Genomic DNA, 25,554 nt, shown 5'->3' with positions numbered 1-25,554 from the left:
TGACCAAGCTCCGGGTGTTTTGGGGATGAATATCCTAAGCCGGTGTTATCAGGGGCTCTTTGGACACCATGGCCCTGCCCTCTTTGATTTGCCTGAGGTGTCTGAAGCCCCTTGTTTCCTGTTTCAAGCATTGAAACAGGAAACCACCTCGCCACCACCTCGCTTGGGGAAGATCATGAAGGTAGGGTGAGATTGCGGGGTCGCCAGTCATGTTGTATACCCGGGGGTACTATGAAGTTTGTTTCCAGCCACATGTTCAGGCCAGTATGCTGACCAAGTAGTATTTTTTGAGCCCCCTTAGTCTGGGCTTCCTGCTGGGCTGTTGGCTCCTTCATCCTTGGTACAGGTGGTGAGAGGGACGGTGTATGTGCCAATGGTGAATGTTGGGGTTGTCGATGTAATGCTTTACCCTCGTTCTGTTATAGGTACCTTGTTTGGCGTTTATGTTGTGAGCTGGCCGGCGGGGATTACGGAGGTGCCATCGATGGTGGCTACTGTTAACTCGCAAGGTGTCGAGGATGGCTTGGGGATACAGGAGCGGATAGAGGCAGGGGACTTATCCAGTTTGCCCGTTATGGATCAAGGCCAAGTAAGGGCATTGCTCCACCGTTTTAGTTCTGTGTTTTCTAGTCATGATGGGGATCTAGGTTGCACTGATCTGATCTCGCACGAGATACCTCTCGAAGATGACACCCCGATCCGTCAATGCCATCGCCGGGTTCCCCCAACGGAGTACGAGGTAGTCAAGTCCCATATTAATCAGCTGTTGGAGGCAAGGGTTATAAGGGAAAGCTGTAGTCCTTATGCATCACCTATTGTATTGGTCAAAAAGAAGGATGGTAGTCTCCGCATGTGCTCGGACTACCGTCAGTTGAATGCAAAGTCCAGGAAGGACGCTTTCCCTTTGCCCCGTATTGAGGAGACCCTGGATTCTCTGGCAGGGGCCTGTTGGTTTTCCACGCTGGACTTGGCCAGTGGGTACAATCAGGTCCCTGTCATGGAACGGGATCGTCCAAAGACTGCCTTTTGTACTCCGTTTGGATTGTTCGAGTGGAACCGTATGCCCTTCGGCCTCTGTAACGCCCCGATCACTTTCCAACGTTTAATGGAGAGGTTGTTCGGGGACCAGCAGTATCAATCATTGCTTCTGTATCTGGATGATGTGGTGGTGTTTTTCTCATCCGTCGCCCAGCATGTAGAACGTCTGGAAGTGGTGCTGAGTCGTTTGGAACGTGAGGGGCTGAAGGTCAAGTTGTCAAAGTGTGCTTTCTTTCATCGAGAGGTGAAGTATTTAGGGCATGTAATATCAGCCGCAGGGGTTTCTACGGACCCCGGTAAAATTGAGGCTGTGGCAAGGTGGCAGAGGCCAGGAACTGTGGCCGAGCTTCGTTCATTCTTAGGTTTTGCCAGTTACTATCGCCGGTTTGTGGAGGGTTTTGCCAAGTTGGCAGCCCCTCTACATAGGTTGGTGGCGGAGTGTACTAGAGTGGGGCCTGGAAAGCGAGCGACGCAAGGGTTGGGCGAGGCATGGACGGAGAAGAGTCAGGCGAGTTTTGAGGGGCTGAAGCGTAAGCTTACTAGAACTCCAGTGCTGGCTTACGCTGATTTTTCTCTCCCCTTTATCCTTGAGGTGGACGCTAGCCATGCAGGGTTGGGTGCGGTTTTATCTCAGGAACAGGAGGGGAGGGTACGACCAGTGGCTTATGCCAGCCGTAGCCTTAGGCCCACTGAGCGCAACATGAGCAATTATAGCTCTATGAAGTTGGAGTTTCTTGCGCTCAAGTGGGCCATGGCTGAAAAATTTCGAGAATACCTGCTGGGAAACCGGTGTGTAGTGTTCACCAACAACAACCCCTTCAGTCACCTTACTTCTGCTAAGTTGGGGGCAACGGAACAGCGCCGTTTGACTTTTGAGGTTAGGTATCGTTCTGGTCGTAGTAACCAGAACGCTGATGCACTTTCTAGGCAAAACCTGACGTGGAGTGTGGAAGGGGAACAGCTGACAGTGGGGAGTTGTATCCCAGCACTAGTAAGAACAGCCACTAAGGTAGAGCTAACGGCACCTGTTTGCCTTGCCGCTATCACAGTTTTGCCGGGTTATGTGGGTACTGATTTGCGTGTGTTGCAAGAAGAGGACCCCGATATTCAAGTGGTGTTTAGGTGTTGGGGCCAAGAGGCACAATTGGCTGGAGAAGAGCAGCAACAGCTCTCTAGACCAAATAAGATTCTATTGCACCAGAAAGACCGACTAGTGAAGCGGAATGGGGTACTGTACCGTAGGGTGTTCCACCCTGATGGAGGTGAGGAAAATTTACAGCTGGTTTTACCAGCCGCTTTGAGGGCTGAGGTCCTCACCCAGCTCCATCAGCAACATGGTACGCCAAAGATGCTACTGGCCATGGATGTCATCAGCGGTGGTGGAATGGTGTCGGACATGTAAGCACTGTCAGGTAGCTAAAGATACTCAGCCATTAGCGCGGGGGTTTATGGGTCATGTGTTGGCTGCAAGACCCAACGAAATGGTGGCCATTGATTTTACAGTGTTGGAACCAGCCCGGTCAGGACATGGAAATGTCCTGGTCATGACCGATGTATTTAGTAAATACACTCTAGCCATGCCCACAAGAAATCAGCGGGCAGAAACTGTAGCTCAGGTGCTGGTGGCTGAGTGGTTCTTTAGATTTGGGGTGCCGGCTCGGATTCATTCCGATCAGGGTCGGAACTTCGAGTCGGCTCTTATACGTCAGCTCTGTAGCCTTTATGAAGTTGAAAAATCTCGAACGACTCCAAATCACCCCGCTGGAAATGGTCAGTGCGAGAGGTTTAATCGGACTCTTCATAACCTCTTGCGCACCTTGCCTATTTCCAGGAAGCGTGACTGGGTCTCCTGCTTGCCGCAGATGTTATTTTGTTATAATACCACCCCGCACCAGGGGTCGGCAGAAGATCCAGGACCATTGGAGTTCTGTAGTGTACCGGGTTATCCAGGCCCCCAGTGAAAATGGTACGGTTTATACCATTGCCCCAAGAGATGATCTCGGGAAGGTAAAACGGGTGCATCGTTCATTGTTGAAGGTTTGCGGGTGTAGGGACCCTCGTGTGGAACATCCTTCTTCTGACTCATTCTCCGGTAGTCTCATGACCGAGTATGAGGAGCAGTCCGGGGATGAGGAGGAAGACATATGGGTTGTTGTGTCGCATGCCCCACAGGTCAATACAGCCCAAGTAGGCAGTGCTTCACCCCTTAGAGTGGGTGGATCAGTGCAGGAAGGCGTGATATCCTCTGGACTGGATGGGGCTGGTGTTACTACAGGGTTAGGCCTTCCAGTTGTACCGGTGATTGCATTACCGAGCCAGAGTACAGACCGAGAAGTGCGGCGTACAACACGAGCTACAGCGGGGCAGAACCCCAATCTTTATCGGCTCCCTAGGGCGGTGGTGGCGGACGCTGGGGCCCCTGGGGTCCTTGGGAAAACAGGCAGTGTTTCCGCCTTATTTAGACCTTGAGTTTAAAAACTTTTCCCCACCGTCGGGTCGACGATGCAAAAGGTGGGGGAAGAATTTAGCGTGTGGGTGACGTAGAGATCACCCATTGGGTATATCAAATGAGGAAGTGCGTATTTAAATGGGCTGTGCCAGTAGGGTGATGCGATCGGTTGTAACACCCGCCCTATCGGTTGGTTATCATTCCGGCTCGACGTGCTGCTGCAGAAAAGGTATGCGTAAGTTTTTGCGTTTGATCTGTTTGCTGGGGATATGACAATAAATATTCTTTGTTGGCGCTGGTACAGGCTGGTAGTATGCGAATCAGTTGGACCACTTGACGAGCAGCTGGTCTGGGGTTGGCCAGTTGTCTATTCAGGTGAGTGGCGTTCACGTGGGTTCGGGGTTGGTGTATGTGCGCTTATAGTATGTATCATTGCAGTGTTCTGTGGCGTTGCCGTTTAGTGGCGTCTGTACACCGGCTGCAGTTCATCTACGTAAGGGAAATCGTCATCCGTGGTATGTATTGAGTATTTCTGCCATTAGAATGGATTTGACCATATCCGGACTCTTAAAATCTTTGTATTGGATAGGCTGGACATCACATGCTGCAATATCTGGCAGTAGAGTGAGCAGCCCGGTCGGCGCTGTTGTCTCGCCGGGATTTTACGATTGTGTGTTCTTTCCTTTGTGTGTGTGTTTTCAGTCAACCTGGATGGTGTTTGTTTGTCTAGAAATGCCATAGTGAATTTAATTGTCTAGTTTCTTTTTTTAAGAATTGATTTGCAGTTCTGTTGTTTGTGTTTTTCATTTAATTTATTTATTGCATAGCTTGACTTATATTGCTGCTTTTTGTTGTGGTGGTGTGATCCGTGAGTTCCGTGAGTTTTTATTTTTGTGTTTTTGTAGATTCAGTAATGTGATTTATTATTTTCCTTTTTTTGTATGATTTTGTTATTTTGGGAATGCTGGGTTTTGGGGCACGGAAGCCCGCTGACTGTTCCATCTCAACCTAATTAATTTGTTTTGTATTATTTTGACAGTGACGAGAAGTTGGATATTGTATTGTCTGTTTATTCTTTGTAATTCCATGCAGGAGCTGAGGGCCACTTACGTGGGTGTCCTAGGGCTGTGGTAGTGGGGTCTTCCGTTCACGTGAGAGTGCTGTATTTCACTGGTGTGGTGTGGTGAGAGTATTGAGTGAGCTTGTTTTGCTTTCTTTGGAGGTCACTTCAAGCCGGGGATGCCCGAGGTGGATGTCCTTCAGCACTGTATGGTTGTGTTGATGAATGTGTTTGGAATGTATGTGCTATTTTGATTTGTTCTCTTGTGGTGATTTACCGTTGCTGTTTATGGACATTTAGCTTTTCGATTATTTCCTTTTTTTTCCATTTTTGTGTGTCCAGTTGCAATTGAGTATTTTGCATAATGCTCCATTGAAGGGGTGATTTTTATAATATGTCTGAAGTTTGTTGAATAAAGTGTATTTTTTTAGAACCCATCACTCTGCCCAGTTACTCGCTGATAACGGACCTGTGTGCTTCGAGTACATAAAAGCCGGTGGCTTGTAATATATTTTTAGGGTGCAAGTCACTAGATGGCGTAATCGATAACCAAAATTATATCAATAGCCTAATTCTTTCTGTAGTTTAGCCTGACTCCTGTCTTGCTGGTAGCCGTTCGGCCACATTTGCATTAATGGAATTATAGTTTTTAAATGAATACAAAGTAGAGTGGTTTCAGAAGAAAATGGGTTCACATTCAAACAACAACAAAAATCTTTCATCTGCTGTCATGATGCCATATTCTTTTTTTCCTCTAAATCCGTGGCTCTCAACTCCAGCCCTCGGGACCCACTGCTCTGCACATTTTGTATGTCTCTCTTATCTGACGCACTCAGTTCAGATCAAGGAATCTCTCCTAACGAGCTGGTGATCTGAATCAGGTGTGTTAAATAAGGAGACACCAAAAATGTGCAGTTGAGCACAAGAGCAGTGGTTCTCAACTCCAATCCTCGGGACCCACTGCTCTAAATAACAGTCTTTCTTTCTTTTAAACAGAAGAACTACCTTCGGTCCCTTGGGGGACCAAACCCAGGTGCAACCTTGCGCAAAATATTGCGCAAGGTTGCATCAAATGAAGTCTTGGGTGCCTACAGCCTTAAAGGGAAAAAAGGCAAACTACCCTTGCAACAGACAAAGATCTGCAACATTATCATAGGCAAGTTATCAGTCATTTTTTATACTAATAGCCAATTTTTTTGCACTTTGGAAAATTGTTCTGGTCCCAATGTACATTATTTTAAATAATACCATACCTCAAATAGCTACAATGTTTACATAATATTATTCCTACATCTAGGGGCAATGCAGAAGTCCTACAAATCTCTTAAGGCCAGTGAGATCGAAGACCTAATTTCAATGGTCCTGAAATTTGCCCCACACAGGCATTTAAAATGGTAAGCAATCGTGTCAGTTTTGTTTTAATTTTAAATGTACCTCATGCAAAATCAATTTTTCTCGTGTCATTTTTGACATGGTTTATAGACTGATATTAGTTTTAATAAGGTTTGTAACTTTACAGCGACATCTACTGATGAGTGGCCTAAAATCTAAACTTTTAACTTGGAAAGTATAATTACTAGATGAGTGTAAAAAGTATTTGTGCAGTGAATATCATAACATCAGTCTACAAGACATCAGCAAAACTTCATTATTGCACACACAACAATTCATTATTACACACACACACACAAACGTTTTTTCTTTGTACTGTATGTGATTATTGCTTCTCATAGAAATTATTTGTGCAATCAGTTTGTCAAACTAATACCCTAGTTTATTATCATCCCTGCGCATCACTTATGCGGTAATGTGCAATTAAAGGATAAGTCTTTGAGTCTATTTTCTAGTTTGTTTTGAATGAACTAGAGTGGTGGACACAGAAATTTTGACAATGGGTTCTGTCTCGACTTTTTGACTCTTTTAGAATCGCCTCTGACCGCTTCAGAGTGGCTGTCTATGGCATGCACAAACATGTCGTTAAAACAACCCTTAACGTTCGTTTTCAAAACTGTGCAACTCGCCGAGTGGTTAGTGGTGTTCGTTGATGTTCCAAAACAAGTAGTGTAGCGAAATACAGTTTGTCGTGTTTTATTTGCCATTTTTAAAAATCGCATGATTTCTGTTGGAGGACTCATTGCAATAACTCGTGCAATAAAACACGACAAACTGTATTTCGCTACGCTACTTGTTTTGGAACATCAACGAACACTACTAACCACTCGGCGAGTGTACTTATTTGTACTTATTTATTGGAAAACGCGTGCATGCTAGAAATAGAACCGACGCATATTTTTCACGCGACACGCAAGGGAAACATTCGTGAGTCTTGACAGCTGTTATCTTAACTATTTATCCAACCCATTTAAAAACAGTCCAAAGTACTTTTTTCGGATGAAAGCAAATTTTGCATGTCATTCGGAAATCAAGGTGCCAGAGTCTGGAGGAAGACTGGGGAGAAGGAAATGCCAAAATGCCTGAAATCTGGTGTCAAGTACCCACAGTCAGTGATGGTCTGCGGTGCCTTGTCAGCTGCTGGTGTTGGTCCACTGTGTTTTATCAAGGGCAGGATCAATGCAGCTAGCTATCAGGAGATTTTGGAGCACTTCATACTTCCATCTGCTGAAAAGCTTTATGGAGATGAAGATTTCATTTTTCAGCACGACCCGGCACCTGCTCACAGTGCCAAAACCACTGGTAAATGGTTTACTGACCATGGTATTACTGTGCCCAATTGGCCTGCCAACTGTCCTGACCTGAACCCCATAGAGAATCTGTGGGATATTGTGAAGAGAAAGTTGAGAGACGCAAGACCCAACACTCTGGATGAGTTTAAGGCCGCTATCGAAGCATCCTGGGCCTCCATAACACCTCATTAGTGCCACAGGCTGATTGCCTCCATGCCACGCCGCATTGAAGCAGTCATTTCTGCAAAAGGATTCCCGACCAAGTATTGAGTGCATAACTGAACATAATTATTTGAAGGTTGACTTTTTTTTGTATTAAAAAGACTTCTTTTATTGGTCGGATGAAATATGCTAATTTTTTGAGATAGGAATTTTGGGTTTTCATGAGCTGTATGCCAAAATCATCAGTATTAAAACAATAAAAGACTTGAAATATTTCAGTTGGTGTGCAATGAATCTAAAATATATGAAAGTTTAATTTTTATCATTATATTATGGAAAATAATGAACTTTATCACAATATGCAAATTTTTTGAGAAGGACCTGTATATAGCGTCCTAGGAATGACGGCGTAGCTACGCCGTTGAGTTGACGCAGAAGCATAATGAGGCCTTTAGGCCGCAGTACGTGAGCTGTATCGTTCAGTTTCGTTCCGACAAACGGGGCACTACATTTTCTTTTGCTCAATACAGGTCCTTCTCAAAAAATTAGCATATTGTGATAAAGTTCATTATTTTCCATAATTTAATGATTAAAATTAAACTTTCATATATTTTAGATTCATTGCACACCAACTGAAATATTTCAGGTCTTTTATTGTTTTAATACTGATGATTTTGGCATACAGCTCATGTAAACCCAAAATTCCTATCTAAAAAAATTAGCATATTTCATCCGACCAATAAAATAAGTGTTTTTTTTAATACAAAAAAAGTCACCCTTCAAATAATTATGTTCAGTTATGCACTCAATACTTGGTCGGGAATCCTTTTGCAGAAATGACTGCTTCAATGCGGCGTGGCATGGAGGCAATCAGCCTGTGGCACTGCTGAGGTGTTATGGAGGCCCAGGATGCTTCGATAGCGGCCTTAAGCTCATCCAGAGTGTTGGGTCTTTCGTCTCTCAACTTTCTCTTAACAATATCCCACAGATTCTCTATGGGGTTCAGGTCAGGAGAGTTGGCAGGCCAATTGGGCACAGTAATACCATGGTCAGTAAACCATTTACCAGTGGTTTTGGCACTGTGAGCAGGTGCCAGGTCATGCTGAAAAATGAAATCTACATCTCCATAAAGCTTTTCAGCAGATGGAAGCATGAAGTGCTCCAAAATCTCCTGATAGCTAGCTGCATTGACCCTGCCCTTGATAAAACACAGTGGACCAACACCAGCAGCTGACTGTGGGTACTTGACACTGGACTTCAGGCATTTGGCTTTTCCTTCTCCCCAGTCTACCTCCAGACTCTGGCAGCTTGATTTCCGAATGACATGCAAAATTTGCTTTCATCCGAAAAAAGTACTTTGGACCATTGAGCAACAGTCCAGTGCTGCTTCTCTGTAGCCCAGGTCAGGCGCTTCTACCGCTGTTTCTGGTTCAAAAGTGGCTTGACCTGAGGAATGCGGCACCTGTAGCCCATTTCCTGCACACGCCTGTGCACGGTGGCTCTGGATGTTTCTACTCCAGACTCAGTCCACTGCTTCCGCAGGTCCCCCAAGGTCTGGAATCGGTGATTCTCCACAATCTTCCTCAGGGTCCGGTCACCTCTTCTCGTTGTGCAGCGTTTTTTGCAACACTTTTTCCTTCCCACAGACTTCCCACTGAGGTGTCTTGATACAGCACTCTGGGAACAGCCTATTTGTTCAGAAATTTCTTTCTGTGTCTTACCCTCTTGCTTGAGGGTGTCAATGATGGCCTTCTGGACAGCAGTCAGGTCAGCAGTCTTACCCATGATTGCGGTTTTGAGTAATGAAACAGGCTGGGAGTTTTTAAAAGCCTCAGGAATCTTTTGCAGGTGTTTAGAGTTAATTAGTTGATTCAGATGATAAGGTTAATAGCTCGTTTAGAGAACCTTTTCATAATATGCTAATTTTTTGAGATAGGAATTTTGGGTTTTCATGAGCTGTATGCCAAAATAATCAGTATTAAAACAATAAAAGACCTGAAATATTTCAGTTGGTGTGCAATGAATCTAAAATATATGAAAGTTTAATTTTTATCATTACATTATGGAAAATAATGAACTTTATCATAATATGCTAATTTTTTGAGAAGGACCTGTATGTTCAACGTTAACAAAAGGTATCCAATCAAAAAGTTCTCCACGCATTATCCTGCAGTTAATGTGAAAAGTGTAATTTATTGGCGCACTATATTGACTGCGTATTGAGATATAAAACTGTTTAGCTAGATTTTCAACCAATCAGCATCGAAAATGTAAGTGGGTCAGAGCCAAAATCAAACCAATATCACTACGCACATGTAAACATGGAGGACGTACAGTGAGCAGCGCATCTTCATCTGATAGCGGCTATCAAGCTCGATTAACACTCGTAAAGTGTATTCTTCATGTCGGAAAAGATGGTGGGAAAGGTCAGCAGCCATTTACTGAAGTCCGATGGGGAAAAAATCAAGCAGTGTGCGAAGGAATGGCTCAAACGTCGGACACTACGGAGCTATCTATTGATCCCATGCTGCAGGTAAGTTACTTTCATAACATATGAACATTTTTCATTAATTTTGGGTGATGCTAATTTACAAACTTTTGTCACATCAGAATCTCGATAAAAACATCGACATGATGAGAGACGTTGTCCTCCGTTGCTTGATCTGTTATCTGGGCGAAAAAGATGATGACCTCATCCAAGAGTACAATGTAAGTGACTAGAATTATTCTATATATTTATGGTGTTTTGAGATATGTGTTTGTACATTGTTTTTATTTATAAAAATAGAAATGCAACTTAAAGTTGCAGTAGGGAGTTTTGAGAAAATGTTGACTTAGCCTGAAAATTTGAACAAGCACAACTTACAGGTCCAACCCCCTTGCTCTCTGCTGCGGTACAGCCCTCCCTCCACAGCTCCTCCCCCACAGCGAAGCCTGCCGTGAACGCGCAGGCTAGTAAGCAGGACCACCGATGACGGCGGATTATAAACAGTTATGGAACATTCACTAATAGGGACGAAACATCAACAATATGCTTTACATTGACTATGGCCTTCCCATACTTTGACTACAAACTTTGTCCTCAAATCATTATGTATTTTGCAATACATGTAACTTTATAACGTTGCACTCTTTCTATAAGTTATAAATAGCTAGTAAGATAACGTTAAAGGATTAGTTCACTTTTAGAAAAACTTTTGCTGATAATTTACTCACCCCATGTCATCCAAGATGTCCATGTCTTTCTTTCTTCAGTCGAAAAGAAATGAAGGTTTTTGATGAAAACATTCCAGGCTTTTTCTCCATATAATGGACTTCAATAGGACACAAACGTTTCAAGGACCAAATGACAGTTTCAGTGCAGCTTCAAAGGGCTTTAAACGATACCAGACGATGAAAAAGGGTCTTATCTAGTGAAACGAACGGTTATTTCAAAAATAAATAAAAAACTTTAAGTTTTATAAGCACAAATGCTCGCCTTGCTCTGTTCTGTGATGCACGTTCGTGATCCTGTTCGAACTCGTTCATCAAAATGAACAAATATTTTTTCGAGTCATTTCGTTCGTTGAATGAACAAAATGACTCGAAAAAAGATTCGTTCATTTGGATGAACGAGTTCGAACAGGAGAGTCACGAACGATGGTACACGCTCGCGCTGTGCAAGAGAGGGGTGATCAGCGCGTACACGAGCGTGATTGACACTGCTAAGACATTTCTCCTGGCTCTGATTGGTTGTTTCTGACCGGGAGTGGTGTATTTCTGCAAATGGCAATAGGACCACAGGGAGGAGCCAGAGGAGCTTGATTTTTTTCACAGTTTATCTGTCTCATATTCTACTTTCAGGACATAATGGCAGTTTTAACAAATATTTGTTTACAAAAGTTACCTACTGGAGCTTTAAACAATAATCTTTTTTCCAATTAAATTATATAAAGCTAATGTGAAAATATTTAACACAAAATAGATTTTTGTCAGCCACTATATGGAAAAAGGTAACACTTTATTTTGATGGACCACTTTAGACATTTTACTGACTATAGGTAACTGCAACCATGTTAATCTATTAACCCTAACCCAGCAGTCTATTAATACTCTGAGCTAGTTGACATGTAGTTACTTAAAGTTAGTAGAATGTCTATAGTGAACCATCGAAATAAAGTGTTACCTTTTTTCATATAGTGGCTGACAAAAATCTATTTTGTGTTAAATATTTTTTAATATATTAATTAAATATAATTTAATACCCCCCCCCCCCCCCCCCCCCTATAGTTAAAATAAACTATAATGGTTTACTTGTAGTTGTCTTAGCATTTTAAGCTGTTATAAGAAATTTTTACAACCGTACACAAATCAACTTTATAATTATGGACAGACTTTTAATGAGACAGACAAGATAAAAATACTTCTTTAATGTTTGTTTTACAGTGTAACAATGGAGATATCCTGCAGCACATAATGAAAATTGACCGGAAGTTGCACCCACTTTATTTTTTACAGTAGCGCCCCCGGAAACAGGTGGATAGGGTATTTTCATTTGAAAATTGCTTATATTTTGACAATTGACCGGATGGTCGAGTGTTTCTTGGTGTACTTCCTGCCGGAATTGACGCGGAATGGATCACTCGCGGCTCGCGAAAAAAATAGACCAGACGCCGAAACTGGCGCTTCACGGCGTGTGCCGGCTGCGCCGCGGCGCTCCGTGTCTGGTGTGAACGACACCATAGGTTTACATGGGCGCGAAAGGAAGCGGCCTCCGTTCCGCGCCGCTTCCGCGTCGCTTCAGCGTCCGGTGTGAACCCGGCGGAACCCGTGGTGCAGAGCATTGCGACACGCTTTGATGTCGCCGCTATGGCTGTCACGTGGTTAAACTGGCGCACTGGCTGCATGGCGTCTCAGCTATGTGGCGTGTCCGTTTTTATTTCGGCTCCCATGTTAACAGAGCTTGCAGACTGCCTGCGTGGTCATGACAGCTGTTATCTTAACTATTTATCCAACCCATTTAAAAACAGTCTGTCGGTGCCATCTTTTGTACATTCATCATATTGCATTGGTTTTCATTTCTTGTCCTCAAACAGAGCACTAATCTGTTTATTTTTAAGTTACACAATACTACCATTAAAAACACATTTGATTTTCTTTTTTAATCAATGTAGAATATTTTATATAGAAAATGTTTTTATAATTCAGATGAGAATAAAGTTAATGTTAATTAAAATTTGAAGGAAAACAAATATATTGATCTGAGAAATCAAATTAATTCAGGTACAATCACCAAACATCTCAAAGTCTTTTTGTCTTTTTAATAAACTAATTATATAAAAAATATTGTCAATGCACTACAAATAAACTGGTTCTATGCCTTTACTTTATTAATAAAACTTCAAGGTTTAAGACATTTATTTTCCTTTAATCCTTTAAAAAAAATACACTGCTGTAATCTAAAAATGATAATATTAATTATTTTTAAGATGGGAATATTAAAATATTTGTGACTAAGTAACAATTACGGTACCTATAGCCTAACTAAAACGTTATTATATCTAAATGCTAAATGCAGATGATATCACCTTTTTTTTAATCAGTGAACGCCATTCTGTCCCATAAGTGACAGTTTGTAACCTGAACAGACAATACATTTTGCACTCACCTCTAATGTCAGTTAAAATGATACCACCCTGTCATATAATCAGTTGGGAAGCAGTGAAAAAGGTCATATAAGGTTGTACTTGACATTAGCGAGTAAAGACAAAGTGAAAGTTATGTGGTTCTTTGGTATTCCCCTTCATTCAAGCTGTGATTACAAGCAGGAACATACCGGTTCAGGCAAAGACGTGCTTATGATCGGCCAGTGAAGAAGGTATTTGTTTGCTTTTTAATGTTTTTGTTTATTGTAACTTCACTCTCTACATGTTCGGTTATCATTGTGAACAGTCAGTTCAGAGGAAATTGACATTTGTACATTTATGACTCGTACACTTGGAATGAATAAGTGTCTCGTTGTATTAAGAATTAGGCGTTGACTAACTGGCCCTTTCCTGACTGATTTGAAAACTGTGACTGTGTTGAATATGCATGTGTTATTCTCAAGTGGATTAAACAACTTTTAATTTACTCTAAATTACCAGTATTTCTCTGTATTGTTCACAGGTTTCTCAGTCTATCTATGGATGTGGAATAGGACAACTTAAAACATGAACAGTCCAAAGGTAACGCTTTTATTTTCATTTCATTTTTATTTTATTTCCATGGTTTTGTACAATCTGCCCTCATTATAACATAATCCTCAAGGAAGACATTTTTATTTAGTGCACTCAAGGGGTCTGTATTGAGTGTAAAAATATTTTTCCAAAAAAGCCATAATATGTACCGCAATATGTTGTTAGTCAAGTTATGCACTTATACAGTGAATTTTATTTAACACTTCAATAGATATTATAATAAATAACTTTTAGACACAAATTTGCCTCTTTTTTTTTTTGCTGCAGGATACATAATGATGTATCCTGCAGAAAAGGGTCACTGAAGGACTAATGTTCACTGTTTGTCTGACTTTTTAGTGTCCCAATTGTCAGCAGTCTGATATCAGAAAGCTGGATGGTCAGCGTGCGGTCTGCAGGTCTTGTTCTAAAGTGAAGCGGTGCGTGTTTCAGTTCTGCTGGGCATGTCAGAGGGAATGGCCTCCCAATGTTTCGACCACCAACTCCTGCATGCTGCCGAACTGTGCTCTCCGTGCTGCCCTCCTAAGCGTGAAACTGATCAGTGAACCGCAAAGTTCGGTGAACGGATGCCCGTACTTCAGGGCCTGTCCTGGATGTCATGCTCTACTAACACACAACGGTGAGGGGTGCCCTAACATAATTTGTCCACACTGCAACGAGGAGTTCTGCTTTCGCTGCCTGCGCCCAGAATGCTATGACACTGAAAGCTATGACGATGAAGACTATGATGACGACGATGATGATGATCCGGAGCCCTGTGTGATACTGGATAACACTGAGATCCTTCGACATCTAGAACTGTAGTAGTGGATAAACGGGATAACTCTGAGGATAAACTACTAAAAATAACATTTTCATTTAAATTTGATTGATTTAATAATGAGAAAGGAAAAGAGAGAATACTGTATTTTATTTTCCAAAGAGAATACATTTTTACTCCAAAAAGCTCTGTTTTTCTCTTTTCTTTGTAAGCCAGAGGTGCAGAAATAAATCAAATTATAATCATGATGATTCAAATAATTGTTTAAGAGAATGAAGAGAAACATTTTGGAACTGAAGAATTCATATTAAATTTGTCATTTTATAAACTTCTGCATGTAATTTCATTTCATTATTTGAATAGGCAACAAGAGTATCTTGCAGATTTGTTGTAAAAGCTGCAGTGAATCTTGACATTTTTCGAGAATGGAAAATTTCCACAGAACATATTTAGATTATGGTAAAGAGGATTAAGATGCAGTAAAACAAATTCATAATAACAGCATTGATGAGTGATCAGAGCCAGAATATAAAGGGACAGAGCCAGAACTTTCCTTCTCTGGTCAGCAGCTGTCGCTATAAACCCATATCACCAAACATCCGCTGGCAACTTTTAAATTAATAGTATTTTCAAGAAAAACAAACAAACAAACAGCCAAACAACAACAATTACAGGCTTATATCTTTCTCAGATGAAAGTAGTTTTTTTGAAGACTGTCAATATGGTATCTTTTGAATCTATTTTATTCTCTGTATAAAAACTGAAAGTGAAAGAAGCAGGTCTGTTGGTATTCCCCTTTTAGCTTACAGGAAATAAACAGAAACGTTTTGTGTCTCTACGCACAAAGAAGTGGACAGAACACTGTGAGTCACCGGTACGTACTGATTTAATTTTACTTCTAGTTGTTTGCTCTTCTAATAGGCTTATATCCTATTGCAGGAGTGACTGAATAGAATTCAGACTTGTAGGAAAAAAATTATGTTTGAAGCGCCTGTTATTTTACACCTTTGATGTTATTCTGGTGCACTTAGTATATTTTCTTGTGGTTGATCATTCGTGGTGTAGGGGGGGTGTGGGGTAAGATGAGCTAGTGGGTAAGTTGACCCACCCACTTTATCTTAGCAACCGTACAGTTTTATATTTTGGAACCACTCATGATTTCTGTCAGACACCCATTTACTTTAAAAACTGTTTTTTGCTTGTCAAAGTAAAATTTTAGCATAACAGATGTAATGGCTGTTACATTAAAGCAAATTTGTCCACATCTAAAACATATTTTTGATCTATATTGGTGATTTAGCAATGTATAAAATCACACAAATCGTTTTGCTAAATATTAGCCTGAATTGGTAAGAAAGCTAGTTGTCCAAAATGGCAGCTATGGGGCAAAGTAAGTCAAATGCTGTGGGTTAAATTGAGCCAGCGTTTTAACTTACCCCGCCATAGGGCACTGTAAATTTAAGTTCAATATCTTAAGTATAAACTGGTATAATTTCAATGTAATATTACGCAACTACTTCAGTTTATGTTTTTGTTTTTTTTAGTTTTAGTTTATTTGATGGGAACAATCAAATAAACTTCTCTGATAAGAACCAAAAGATGCTTAATTATATATCTTTCCACCTGTAGTCCCCAATGGCCTAACATGTCCGACATTGCAGGAAAAACTATCATGCCATGAACCTTTTGACTAAAATGTTTATTAGTTTCAGCGCCATTTATTCATTCATTCTAATTATGTTCTTTTATTTAGTTATACTCAAGCTCTCTGTTTAGTCTGTTTTTGGGAAGGTTAGAACTTTGGTCTTCAACTTATTGTTTCAGAAATGCAAACAATTAAAGATATTGAAATTTCAACTTCATTTCGTTGGTTTTATGTTGTTTAAGTTAGCTTTAAGAAAATAAATGACTATTTATAACAGTAAATTTGGTTATTAAATTAGTTTTTTAAAGAAATAAATTATCTTTAAAATTTCACATGGGTTTGATTCAGATTCAGTTGGTCAGTTTACACCCAGATGGTGCAATACCCACTGACTCGGATCAACTTACCCCCTAATATGGGGTAAGTTGAGCCATATTTTTTAGAACCCTTTGTCATAATGTATTCTCATCCTTTCTTACAATTGTCATTGTACTCCTGCCTAATTATTTCTTTTCTTGAGGACCACGTAAGTTAAAAATGGCTCATCTTATCCCACTCTCCCCTAATGTCTGTGTGTCAGTGTCCTCAGTTTCCCTGCCAGCACAGTTCTCAATACCTTTGTCTTACCTTTTTTCTTTCTAATCCGCTGACCCTCGTTTACTCTCTCTCTCTCTCTCTCTCTCTCTCTCTCTCTCGCTCTCTCGCTCTCTCGCTCTCTCGCTCTCTCTCTCTCTCAGGTTTGTCATATGTGAATGTGGTCCAGGAGGATTTGAGCCATGAACATTCCAAAGGTAGATTGACCGTGTGAGAGCTCTGATATCCATCATGACGTCAGACATTTTGTACACGCTATTTTTAGGCACTTGTTCTGACAAAGTAGTATAGGAGGATAATTAAGCTCTTAGACTTCATTTAGCACACTATGTCAAGGGGTCTGATTAACTGTGACGCAGTTTTCCACTGATAAGTGTCTAGAGGAGCCTTCCTGGGTTAAAACTTTTAGGGTCATTGAGCTATAGCTATCATTTTAGGTTTATTTTAGATGTGAAAATTGTGAAAATGTACTTCTAAGGCAACTAGTAGGATTAGCCTTAATGCATTTTTTTTGTTGTTGCAGTTTTGGTTTGTAGTTGAATGAATAAGCTTATGATGTAACTATGCCGGGGTCAATGCTTCAGATTTGGGTTGTAAAGTACATTAGACATTGTACTCCCATACTGTACTTGATTAGCATTATTAAGGTAATTGTACTTGAAGTAGGCCTACTTTCAAAGAAAAATACTTGTACTAGTTTTATTCCTTTAATTCAGTTACATTTAAGTACATTGGGGGAAATACTTTATTTACCCCTCAGAATGTAATTACACCTTCAATTACGTCAATAAGGCTTCATATTTCACGGGTCATTGTGTGTGCCTTATATATTTATTTTTTTAAAGTTTTTTTGTTTGTTTTATCATCTGGTGTGTCCAGAGCCCTACATAGTTGGGTAGCTTTGTACAGTTATCAAAAACTGTTTGTTCAGACAAAATCTTAACTGCCTCTTGATTTATGTAAATTTCTAAAGTTTAAAAAAAAACATTTATGGAAGTTGTAAATATTGTGCAAATGTTCACTCAAATAAATATTTAGCTGGATTCTGTAAAAAAAAAAAAATTAAGTGGAATAGCAAGTTAATGGAATCTGTGAAGTAGGGCCCCTATTTATTTATTCGTGTGACCAAATCCCACAAATTCCTTCCCTCTTTCCCAGTGTCCCATTTGTCAGCAGTCTGATATTGGCATTCTGGATGGTCAGTGTGCGGTCTGCAGGTCTTGCTCTAAATCGAAGCGGTGCGTGTTTCAGTTTTGCTTGGCATGTCAGAGAGAATGGCCACACGACTCTTCGACCACCAAATCCTGCATGCTGCCGAACTGTGCTCTCCGTGCTGCTCTCCTCAGCGACACAAAAATCAGTGACCCACAAAGCTCGGTGAGAGGATGTCCATACTTTAGGGCCTGTCCAGGTTGCAAGGCCCTGCTTACACACAACGGAGTAGGCTGTCCCAACATTGTCTGCCCTCATTGTGGTAGACACTTCTGCTTCCGTTGCCTGCGTCAAATGTGCTTCGGGCAAATACATTTTGAAGCCTTTGCACTGCTTACCCATAGACTGCCCTTCTTTCAAGATGATGTAAATCCATGTAGAGTGGTGGACAACAAGGAGAGTCTTACAGTTTTGGGACTGTAACAAGAAAGTTTTGAACACAGAAAAGATGAATGACAACGCTGAAATCATACCTAATGAAAAAAACCCAGTTAAGGCCTATTCTGATACTTAAGGAATACTGTAAACATGTTATTGTAAAATTTTCTATTCTTGTACATGTTTAGAAACAGGTAAATAAAAAACACTGTTAAATGAATGTACCCTGGATTATTTAGAAGTGATTCAGATTATCTTTTTTTTTTAAATCTGAAATGCTAACTGCATATTAATATCAAACATCTTTTTAAAATCTTTGTTTATACACCAATTTTAGAATCTTTGTAATATTATGTATGCCTTTAGGACCCAAGTATGTTGCAGGACATTGATTTGTAGAGATAATTGTCTAGAGACCTTTGTCAGTCAATTTAAACATAGGCCTTAGAGTTTACTGAAAGCTTTTTAAGATACTTACAAAAACATATTTGTAAAATACTTGTAAAAACAGGGTTGCCTGGCCTGCTTGGTTTTCGGGGATCTGATTACAGTCTTTTTGTTGGGCTAAATTTATAAACACAGAAGCATCTTCTGAAATTCAAATTTTTTACAAAATTGTTGCCATTCTCCTGCTCACTGGTTTACAAGTTCATATTAGGTGTGTTGGTTGAGGTTCAGAAGGTCAGCAATATGGGTTAACATGACCAGTGATTTTTAGCCTACCTGGAATGCCACAGGTTTTCTTGGCTGCATCAGGATCCATCCTGCACATCTGCATGATAAAGCTTAGTTATCAGCATAGCAGCTCTGAAATGACTTGCTTTGCTATGCCATGTAGATATACCCTACATCATTCACCCAAATATGAAAATACTCATCCACATGTCAGTCCTTGACTTTTTTTTTATTGTGCTTTTAAGGAACAAAAATACATTTAAGTTGTTATTCATTAGAAATCTTTTGCTTGACAGCTGTGGTTGCTGCATCACTTTAATCGTATGGAAAAGCAGCTTAGGGCCCAATCACAAAAGAACACGTTTTTGTTTAAAAATGCAAAACAAAGCGTTGTGAAATGAAAAAAGCCTGCAAGGTCTAGAGATGCGTTTTTAAAAGTTGAACTTGATTGCGGTGTTTTTAGAGAACAGTGTCATGCCCAAGACGCTACAAAAAACTTGAGACATGAGCACGAGCATGAGATAAGACATCATAAAACTATTAAAATGCAGCTCATTACAATGTAAAAACACATTCTTCATAACCTTCTGCCATGAAAAAAAAAAACTGCTTTTGTGTTCCACAGAAGAAATAAATGTATAGGCTACCGGTTTCGAAGGACATGAGGATGAGTAAATAATAGCAGGATTTTCATTGTTGGGTGAGCTATTTTTTTTAAACATTACTGCAGTTTTACACAAATAGTGCATACACATTTTTGCTGTATTTGAGCATTTATACACTTCGTCAGTTTAATAATTTATAAAACGTTAACAGTCTTACTACGTTAATGTGCTAATAATTCTTTGAATAATTATTCAAACATTGACATAATTCTTTTAGACAATGTATGAGGCTACCTGTATCCCCCACCTCATCTCACTGATTGGAGGTAATAGGCTTGCCGGTTGAAGCTCAGCACAACCAAATCTGACTAATCTGATTATCTTAAAATGGACTCCTATCAATCATGAGCTAGCGTGAGACAAGCAGGCCAAGTGCTAGTGAGATCAGACAGTTACTTGCTCCAACCAGCAACAAGTTAAAAGTATAGGGCAGGAAACAGTCATGACCGAGTGAAAGCCTTAAAGGTTTGTGTTTGTCTCCTCAACCTCTTGACACGGTTATGACCTTGATCAAGACACTTGTGCTGTAACACTCCCTTTTGCACTGAAAAATGTTTTTAAAAAATGTGAATGAATGGAGTAAGACAAATGATACATGCGTTTTTTCTTTCTCTGTTCAACACAGCATGTTGGGTCAAAAGGTGAACTTTGTTTCCAGTGCTCTGACAGCACTCTGATTAATGTGAGCCGACCACATAGTGTTTATCGGGCTGTGGTCAAAGGTAAGCCAATATTGCCAGTGGACGCATGGAGGTCCTCTCTCTGTTAGGAGCATTAATGGGGCCAGTAAAAGGGAAGGAAAGATTAAACTGGATCAAGTGATAGACGGCAACATTCTGTCAGGAAACAGACTCCTAGAAGTAGAGAGTAACAATAAACTCTCTTCTAAAGTCTTCATTTACACAGGTAGATGGTAAATACATTGCAGGTAGAAAACAACCATGAAGATGAAGAAGCAATGGAACACAGGTAGGTTGCACCACTACACACCAGTATGTTGCTGAGTACTGACTTCATGAGCTGTTTCTTTGAGACTGGACACATATGCACAACTTGGGTAAGGCGGGCATACACTGTGCGATGTCTGTGCGATTTCAGCAAGGTATCTACTCACACTGAACGAGTAAATCGCATGCGACGTAAAGCCAAAGCTCAGGATTTATGTGCTCACACTATACGGTCCGAACGTCGAGCTTCGACTTGACTGCTCACACTATACGTGTGAAATATGTGCGATAACCCCCCGTGTTGGGTTGGTAGACGATATCATATAGCCTATCCAGAGATATTGTCAAAACAAGTATCAGCTATCAAGATGATTTAGCACTTCCAATTTATGTATTAAATTGTTATTAGTATTATTGTATTAGGGAAGGCTAATTTTATTATTAAATTGATCTGCTATTATAATTAATTTGCCACGCAATAATTTCACAGCACATCACCGCAATGCGCGCTGAGGATAATAAAATATTAAATAGAAGCCTACTCCTCGAGGAATCATAAAATATGTCCGAACACTGGAATAATTAGTCATCAATGAAAATTAAAAACAGGTTTATTTCAAAAAAATTTTTTGACAAATTAATAAAAGAGGCACGGTGCTACATCGCAGCTTGGAAGACGTGGGTAATAACTGGACAAACTGTAGATAAGCAACAGTAATTTGTAGCTAGTTTGAACTACAGAACTTAAAGACTTCCCTCTGTTCGTTTTTTTTTTTTCAGATTGAAATGCTTAAACTTCTGTTTTCGCGCAGGCGCAGTGAGGGAAAAAACACTGAGTTTAGGGCGATCGGTTCGTAGCTCTGCTTCAACTGTGCGATATATTCACGAGGAGCGACCAAAATTTCTGACATGCCAGAAATTCATCCGACCATCCGATTGCCGATCGGGAGAGGTTAATCGCCTCTCGTTTCCCCTTGTACACTGCACGAACACTGCACGACAAACGACGCACGACAAAGCTGAAAATCGTCCCGACCCGAAAAAGAGTCGCACGAGTTAGAATTCGGCTCAAAATCGGACGAAATTCGCACAGTGTATGCCCGCCTTAGTCCTAGTTGAGACCAGACAATGATAATGTGCACATGTGTGTGATGCAGGCTTTTGTTGTGTGGAGCAGATGAGGGTGATTTCTGACAGGTGTGGGTGCTTATGGAGTGAGTGCAGGTGGGAGCCAGAGAGGATGATGGGAAGTGTAGTGCAGATGTGACAGGTGAACCATGACACATTCAAAAACAGACCAAACCATTACTTTACTTTGAGGGAAAAGAATGGTCCAAAACATACACCATTCAAAAGTTTGGGGTCTGTATAATTTTATAAGATTTCAGATTTCTTTCATGAATACAAAATTCAAACAAGCATTTATTTGAAATAGAAACCTAAGCCGCTATTATGTGATTTTCAAATTTAATCGTTTTATTGCCTTGGGCCATTTCTATTTTACAAATCAATATTTAATATTTTGGTCAAACTAATTTGTATAAATCAGTTTGTATAAAGTCCCAAGCACTGCTCCAGTTTTGGAGGACTGCTCAAGGATATAGTCAGGATTTAATCTTCATAGGCTTTGACCTTAAAGCGCTTACCACTCCACAAGCTCTGAATGACTCCTTCTCAGGTCCCTCTCTCTTGTTTCATATATCTCCATCCTTCCATTTAATTTTTTAACAGCTTCTCATAATAAGAGCTTGCTGACCTTGTACCATTTTATCCAGGTCTTTTCCAGGAAGCCTTTAAGCGCTTCTATGTCTGACCTTCAAATATCAGGCTGAGTAATAATAATAATAAAAGTAATTTTTATGTCAAAGCAAACTATAATAAGAAGAGTGTAATAGTGTTGTGCTATAAGACATAAATGTCACAATGAACAAAGGTATCGTAGCTTAGGGCTTCCTGGGAACTCAAATCTCATTTCACCTGTTGGGCATTCCTAGCCAAGATTATAAACTCAAGAAAGATCAAGAAGAAAGGAGGACGAGCAAGAAAGAGGGACACACTGACACTTGGGATTTTTTAATGTAACATGAGGACGTGTTACACTAATTGTTTAACACCATCATCTTAAACGTCTTGCAGAAGTTGTGCTGTGTGTGATCTTCAAATTGTTCGCTTTTCTGTTAATTGTGTTTACTTGATATTCTTTTACTGTCACAAAGACATGAATATTTTTGTCTCTAAATATGTTGCCCAAAAAATAAATCAATAGTACAATGTCAGTTGCTGAACAAAATCTGTGACCTAAACAATGTGGCTGCCATACTGAGGACATAACCAGCCAAATACCATTCATTTATTTAAGTAACTATTGTAAAAATTTACACCAAACTAATGGTGTGACTGAGAGTGTGAGTATATATAATTATAAGTTTGGAGAATATTTCAATTTACTTCAAAATGTCAATCAATATATTTCTAGCCACAAGCTCACATTCACTGAGGAGACAAAATGCCTTTTGCCATGTATGTGTGGATTATAGGCTAAAGAGGGTTAAGAAGTAACCTCTTAGATTCCCGGCCTGCCCCTCCTTTCTCCTCTGCTCATTCCTTGTCCCGCGCTACCTCTCTCTCTCTTTCTCTTTTTCTCTCTCTGTCAGTAAATCTTAGTGTTCCCACTAAGACCCAGGACTCAGAGAGGCTCTTGTTCCAGTGGCCTCCCCCATTAGGCTCTCCAGACTGGGGCAGGACTCAGTTTAATAGAGGGCCTTCAACCTCCGGGGACCACAAACCAAAAATCAACTATCCATTGTAAAAAGAGAAAGGTGGATTTTGACTTTACACTTTTTATACAATTATTTTCAAAGACATTTTTTTAAAGACTGCTCTTCTATTTGTTTTCACATGGAATATTTTTCTTTTCTCCACCTTCAATTTGGACTTTTACATTTTTAAATTGGATTTTTTCATCTACATCCACCTCTCTGGGAGAGCAGTTCTGGTCTCCCGCTGGCTCTTCCCAGACTCTCTGTGTTCTAATGGAACGAGCACTCATCATGGCTCTCAATTAGCCACACACACCAGGTTAGCCAATCTTTTGCTCCTCTATTAAACAATCCTTTATTAAGAGTAAAAGTAGTTTTCAATGTTAAATTTTCTTGAGTAGTCCTGGATTCTTAAAGAATTATAGGACTTCCCTGAGGGATGCCAAGTAATCTTAGGTTGTTACAACATCATTAGAGATGCTTTGGCTTTTTTGAACTTTGTATAAGCAGAGTTTGTTAAATAATTTTGTTTAATATAATATATGCATTGTTTTATTTCTCTATTTTGTTTTCTTATCAGCCAAAAAAGTAGTTTAGACTATTTAATTTTATTGGGTCTACTTAGTTAAATGTCAACTGCCTGTATCAATTTACAAAAGATGTCAATTGCCAACTATGCTAACATTCACTAACATTCAAATATAAAATTCTTTGTGGTGAAGAAATATTGTTTTCTATTACAGGTGTCCATTCACTACAATGTTTTAATATGTTCAGTCACTTAAACTAATGCATTACTTACTTTATACATATCCCGGTACAAATGCTATACAATAGGCAGTGTTGAGGAAAACTTTACTGCAAATGCTAAAAGAATGTGACATCACCATGTTATATATCAACTTGAATGTACTACATATGTGTTTTAATACATCATTGGCTATACATAGGAGGTTATTAGCAGCTAGACAGAAAAACTTTCCATTTTTTTTTATTTAAATTTTTTTCGATTCTAATTTTGTATATGCAGCTTAATATTTATCAGAAAGACACAAAATATGATGTTCAGATCATGAGATTCAAGCAGTAATTTCCAGCAGACAATGATCAGCTATAATTATAGCATAGGCGCATTTACAGTATATAACAGGACATCCCCTTTGAATGTAAAAGCAGCCTTAACAAATCTTATTAGTAACGAGGAATATCTAGATTTAAAAGCTCTATGAGATGGCATGTATACATGGAGCTGACATAACCATATTGTCCTATTAAATTAGCTTTGTTCACTAGATTTACATATTTAAATACTACAAGTGAAATATTTAAGCAGTTTGTATTGGGACCAAAAATTTGACATTCCGTTAGCTGATGAAACTATTGTGCTGTTATGCCGTGCATAAAATTTGCTGTGGTGTACCAGTTATCCAATATTACAGACAGTAAATGAATCAAACACGGGAGTAACGTGAGTCTGACAGCAAGGTCTCGTGCAATCCGCTGTAATCCTGAGGTATTTCAGTGCTGGTTAAAGATCCAAAGAAAAAAAGAAAGGGGTAGAGAGGAAAGTTAAACAGAATTAATACAGAATACTAAAGACATGGATTAAAAGTTGAAGAAATACAAAAAATCTAAGAAGAAAAGACTTCTCACAAGTCAATAGATACACAGCGATGATTGTGTAAAGAGATAAGGTTGATTAAGATTAAGATTGATTAAGCCTCACGTTATTTGGCAGTTATTATGGCCAGGGCTAATGAAGGCAGAGCTTGTAATCTGCTTTCTGCCTGCTGAGCAATGGATAGAGGCAGAGAGAGAGACAGCCTGGTACATGTTGTGTGACACTTCACCCCAGGTCCACCTTTAAACACAGATGGCACATGAGTCAGGTGAGGAAGTGGTTGGTCAGCTGACCAGACCAAGCCTGCAATCAGAGATCAGGGGTGCTTCTCATTTCTTATTTGTGCATCCTCGTTTCCTTTCCTCGCTTCCTTTCCTAGCGTCTCAGCTCCTCCCCCTATAGGTTGTGAGGGAAGGACGCAAGGAAAGAAAATGAGGACGGAGGAATCGAATGAAAGCTTTTTTATACATTGGAATACTTGATCACTTGATAGCGTCATCAGCAGCGCTCAAAGGATCTGCCCTTATGTTGTTGAAGTTTGTTTATTTAAGAAATTCATAATGAATAATAATAAAGCAAGATACCCTTTTGAAATATGTGAGATGTGTGGTTTATAAAAACAGCAAGGGTAAAGTATAAATTCAAATTATTGTGACCGATGTGAAGGGGGAGGAGAATGTACACGTG

General features: G+C 39.9%; 2 protein-coding genes and 1 long non-coding RNA gene across 5 annotated transcripts in view; 2 read left to right on the top strand and 1 right to left on the bottom strand.

The window, feature by feature from the left end:
* Positions 1 to 14,699, top strand: part of LOC143739105 (E3 ubiquitin-protein ligase RNF144A-like) — an 80,732-nt gene extending 66,033 nt beyond the window's left edge. The window contains exons 1-3 of one of the 2 annotated variants that reach the window (XM_077231269.1): positions 13,118 to 13,250; positions 13,541 to 13,599; positions 13,951 to 14,699. In XM_077231269.1, coding sequence (XP_077087384.1) covers positions 13,585 to 13,599; positions 13,951 to 14,415 — 480 coding nt within the window. In that variant the 5' untranslated portion in view covers positions 13,118 to 13,250; positions 13,541 to 13,584 and the 3' untranslated portion in view covers positions 14,416 to 14,699. Of the gene's footprint in view, positions 1 to 13,117; positions 13,251 to 13,540; positions 13,600 to 13,950 lie in introns of those variants that run through there. The other variant, XM_077231270.1, reaches the window with a different exon arrangement.
* Positions 14,700 to 14,783: 84 nt separating this feature from the next.
* On the top strand, positions 14,784 to 18,420 carry LOC143739104 (E3 ubiquitin-protein ligase RNF19A-like). Of its 2 annotated transcripts, none has more exons than XM_077231267.1 (3): positions 14,784 to 15,245; positions 16,754 to 16,807; positions 17,769 to 18,420. In XM_077231267.1, exons 2-3 carry the CDS (start codon positions 16,793 to 16,795, stop codon positions 18,243 to 18,245), a joined length of 492 nt encoding a protein of 163 aa, XP_077087382.1. In that variant the 5' UTR covers positions 14,784 to 15,245; positions 16,754 to 16,792; the 3' UTR covers positions 18,246 to 18,420. The 2 variants fall into 2 exon arrangements, with proteins under 2 accessions (XP_077087382.1, XP_077087383.1); XM_077231268.1 differs by lacking the exon at positions 14,784 to 15,245 and adding an exon at positions 15,442 to 15,465.
* Positions 18,161 to 20,601, bottom strand: LOC143739106 (uncharacterized). Its single transcript, XR_013204135.1, has 3 exons — positions 20,531 to 20,601; positions 18,924 to 18,972; positions 18,161 to 18,239 (listed from the first exon to the last, which is right to left on the bottom strand). It is a non-coding gene; the product is annotated as an uncharacterized LOC143739106 (long non-coding RNA).
* Positions 20,602 to 25,554: the final 4,953 nt, after the last annotated feature.

The sequence above is a fragment of the Siphateles boraxobius genome, unplaced genomic scaffold (assembly GCF_051911475.1).
Source record: "Siphateles boraxobius isolate OS27281-9 unplaced genomic scaffold, OSU_SipBor_1 16, whole genome shotgun sequence".
NCBI lineage: Eukaryota > Metazoa > Chordata > Actinopteri > Cypriniformes > Leuciscidae > Siphateles > Siphateles boraxobius.
The sequence above is the reverse complement of the archived record's forward strand: the minus strand, read 5'-3'. Positions and strand labels throughout refer to the sequence as shown.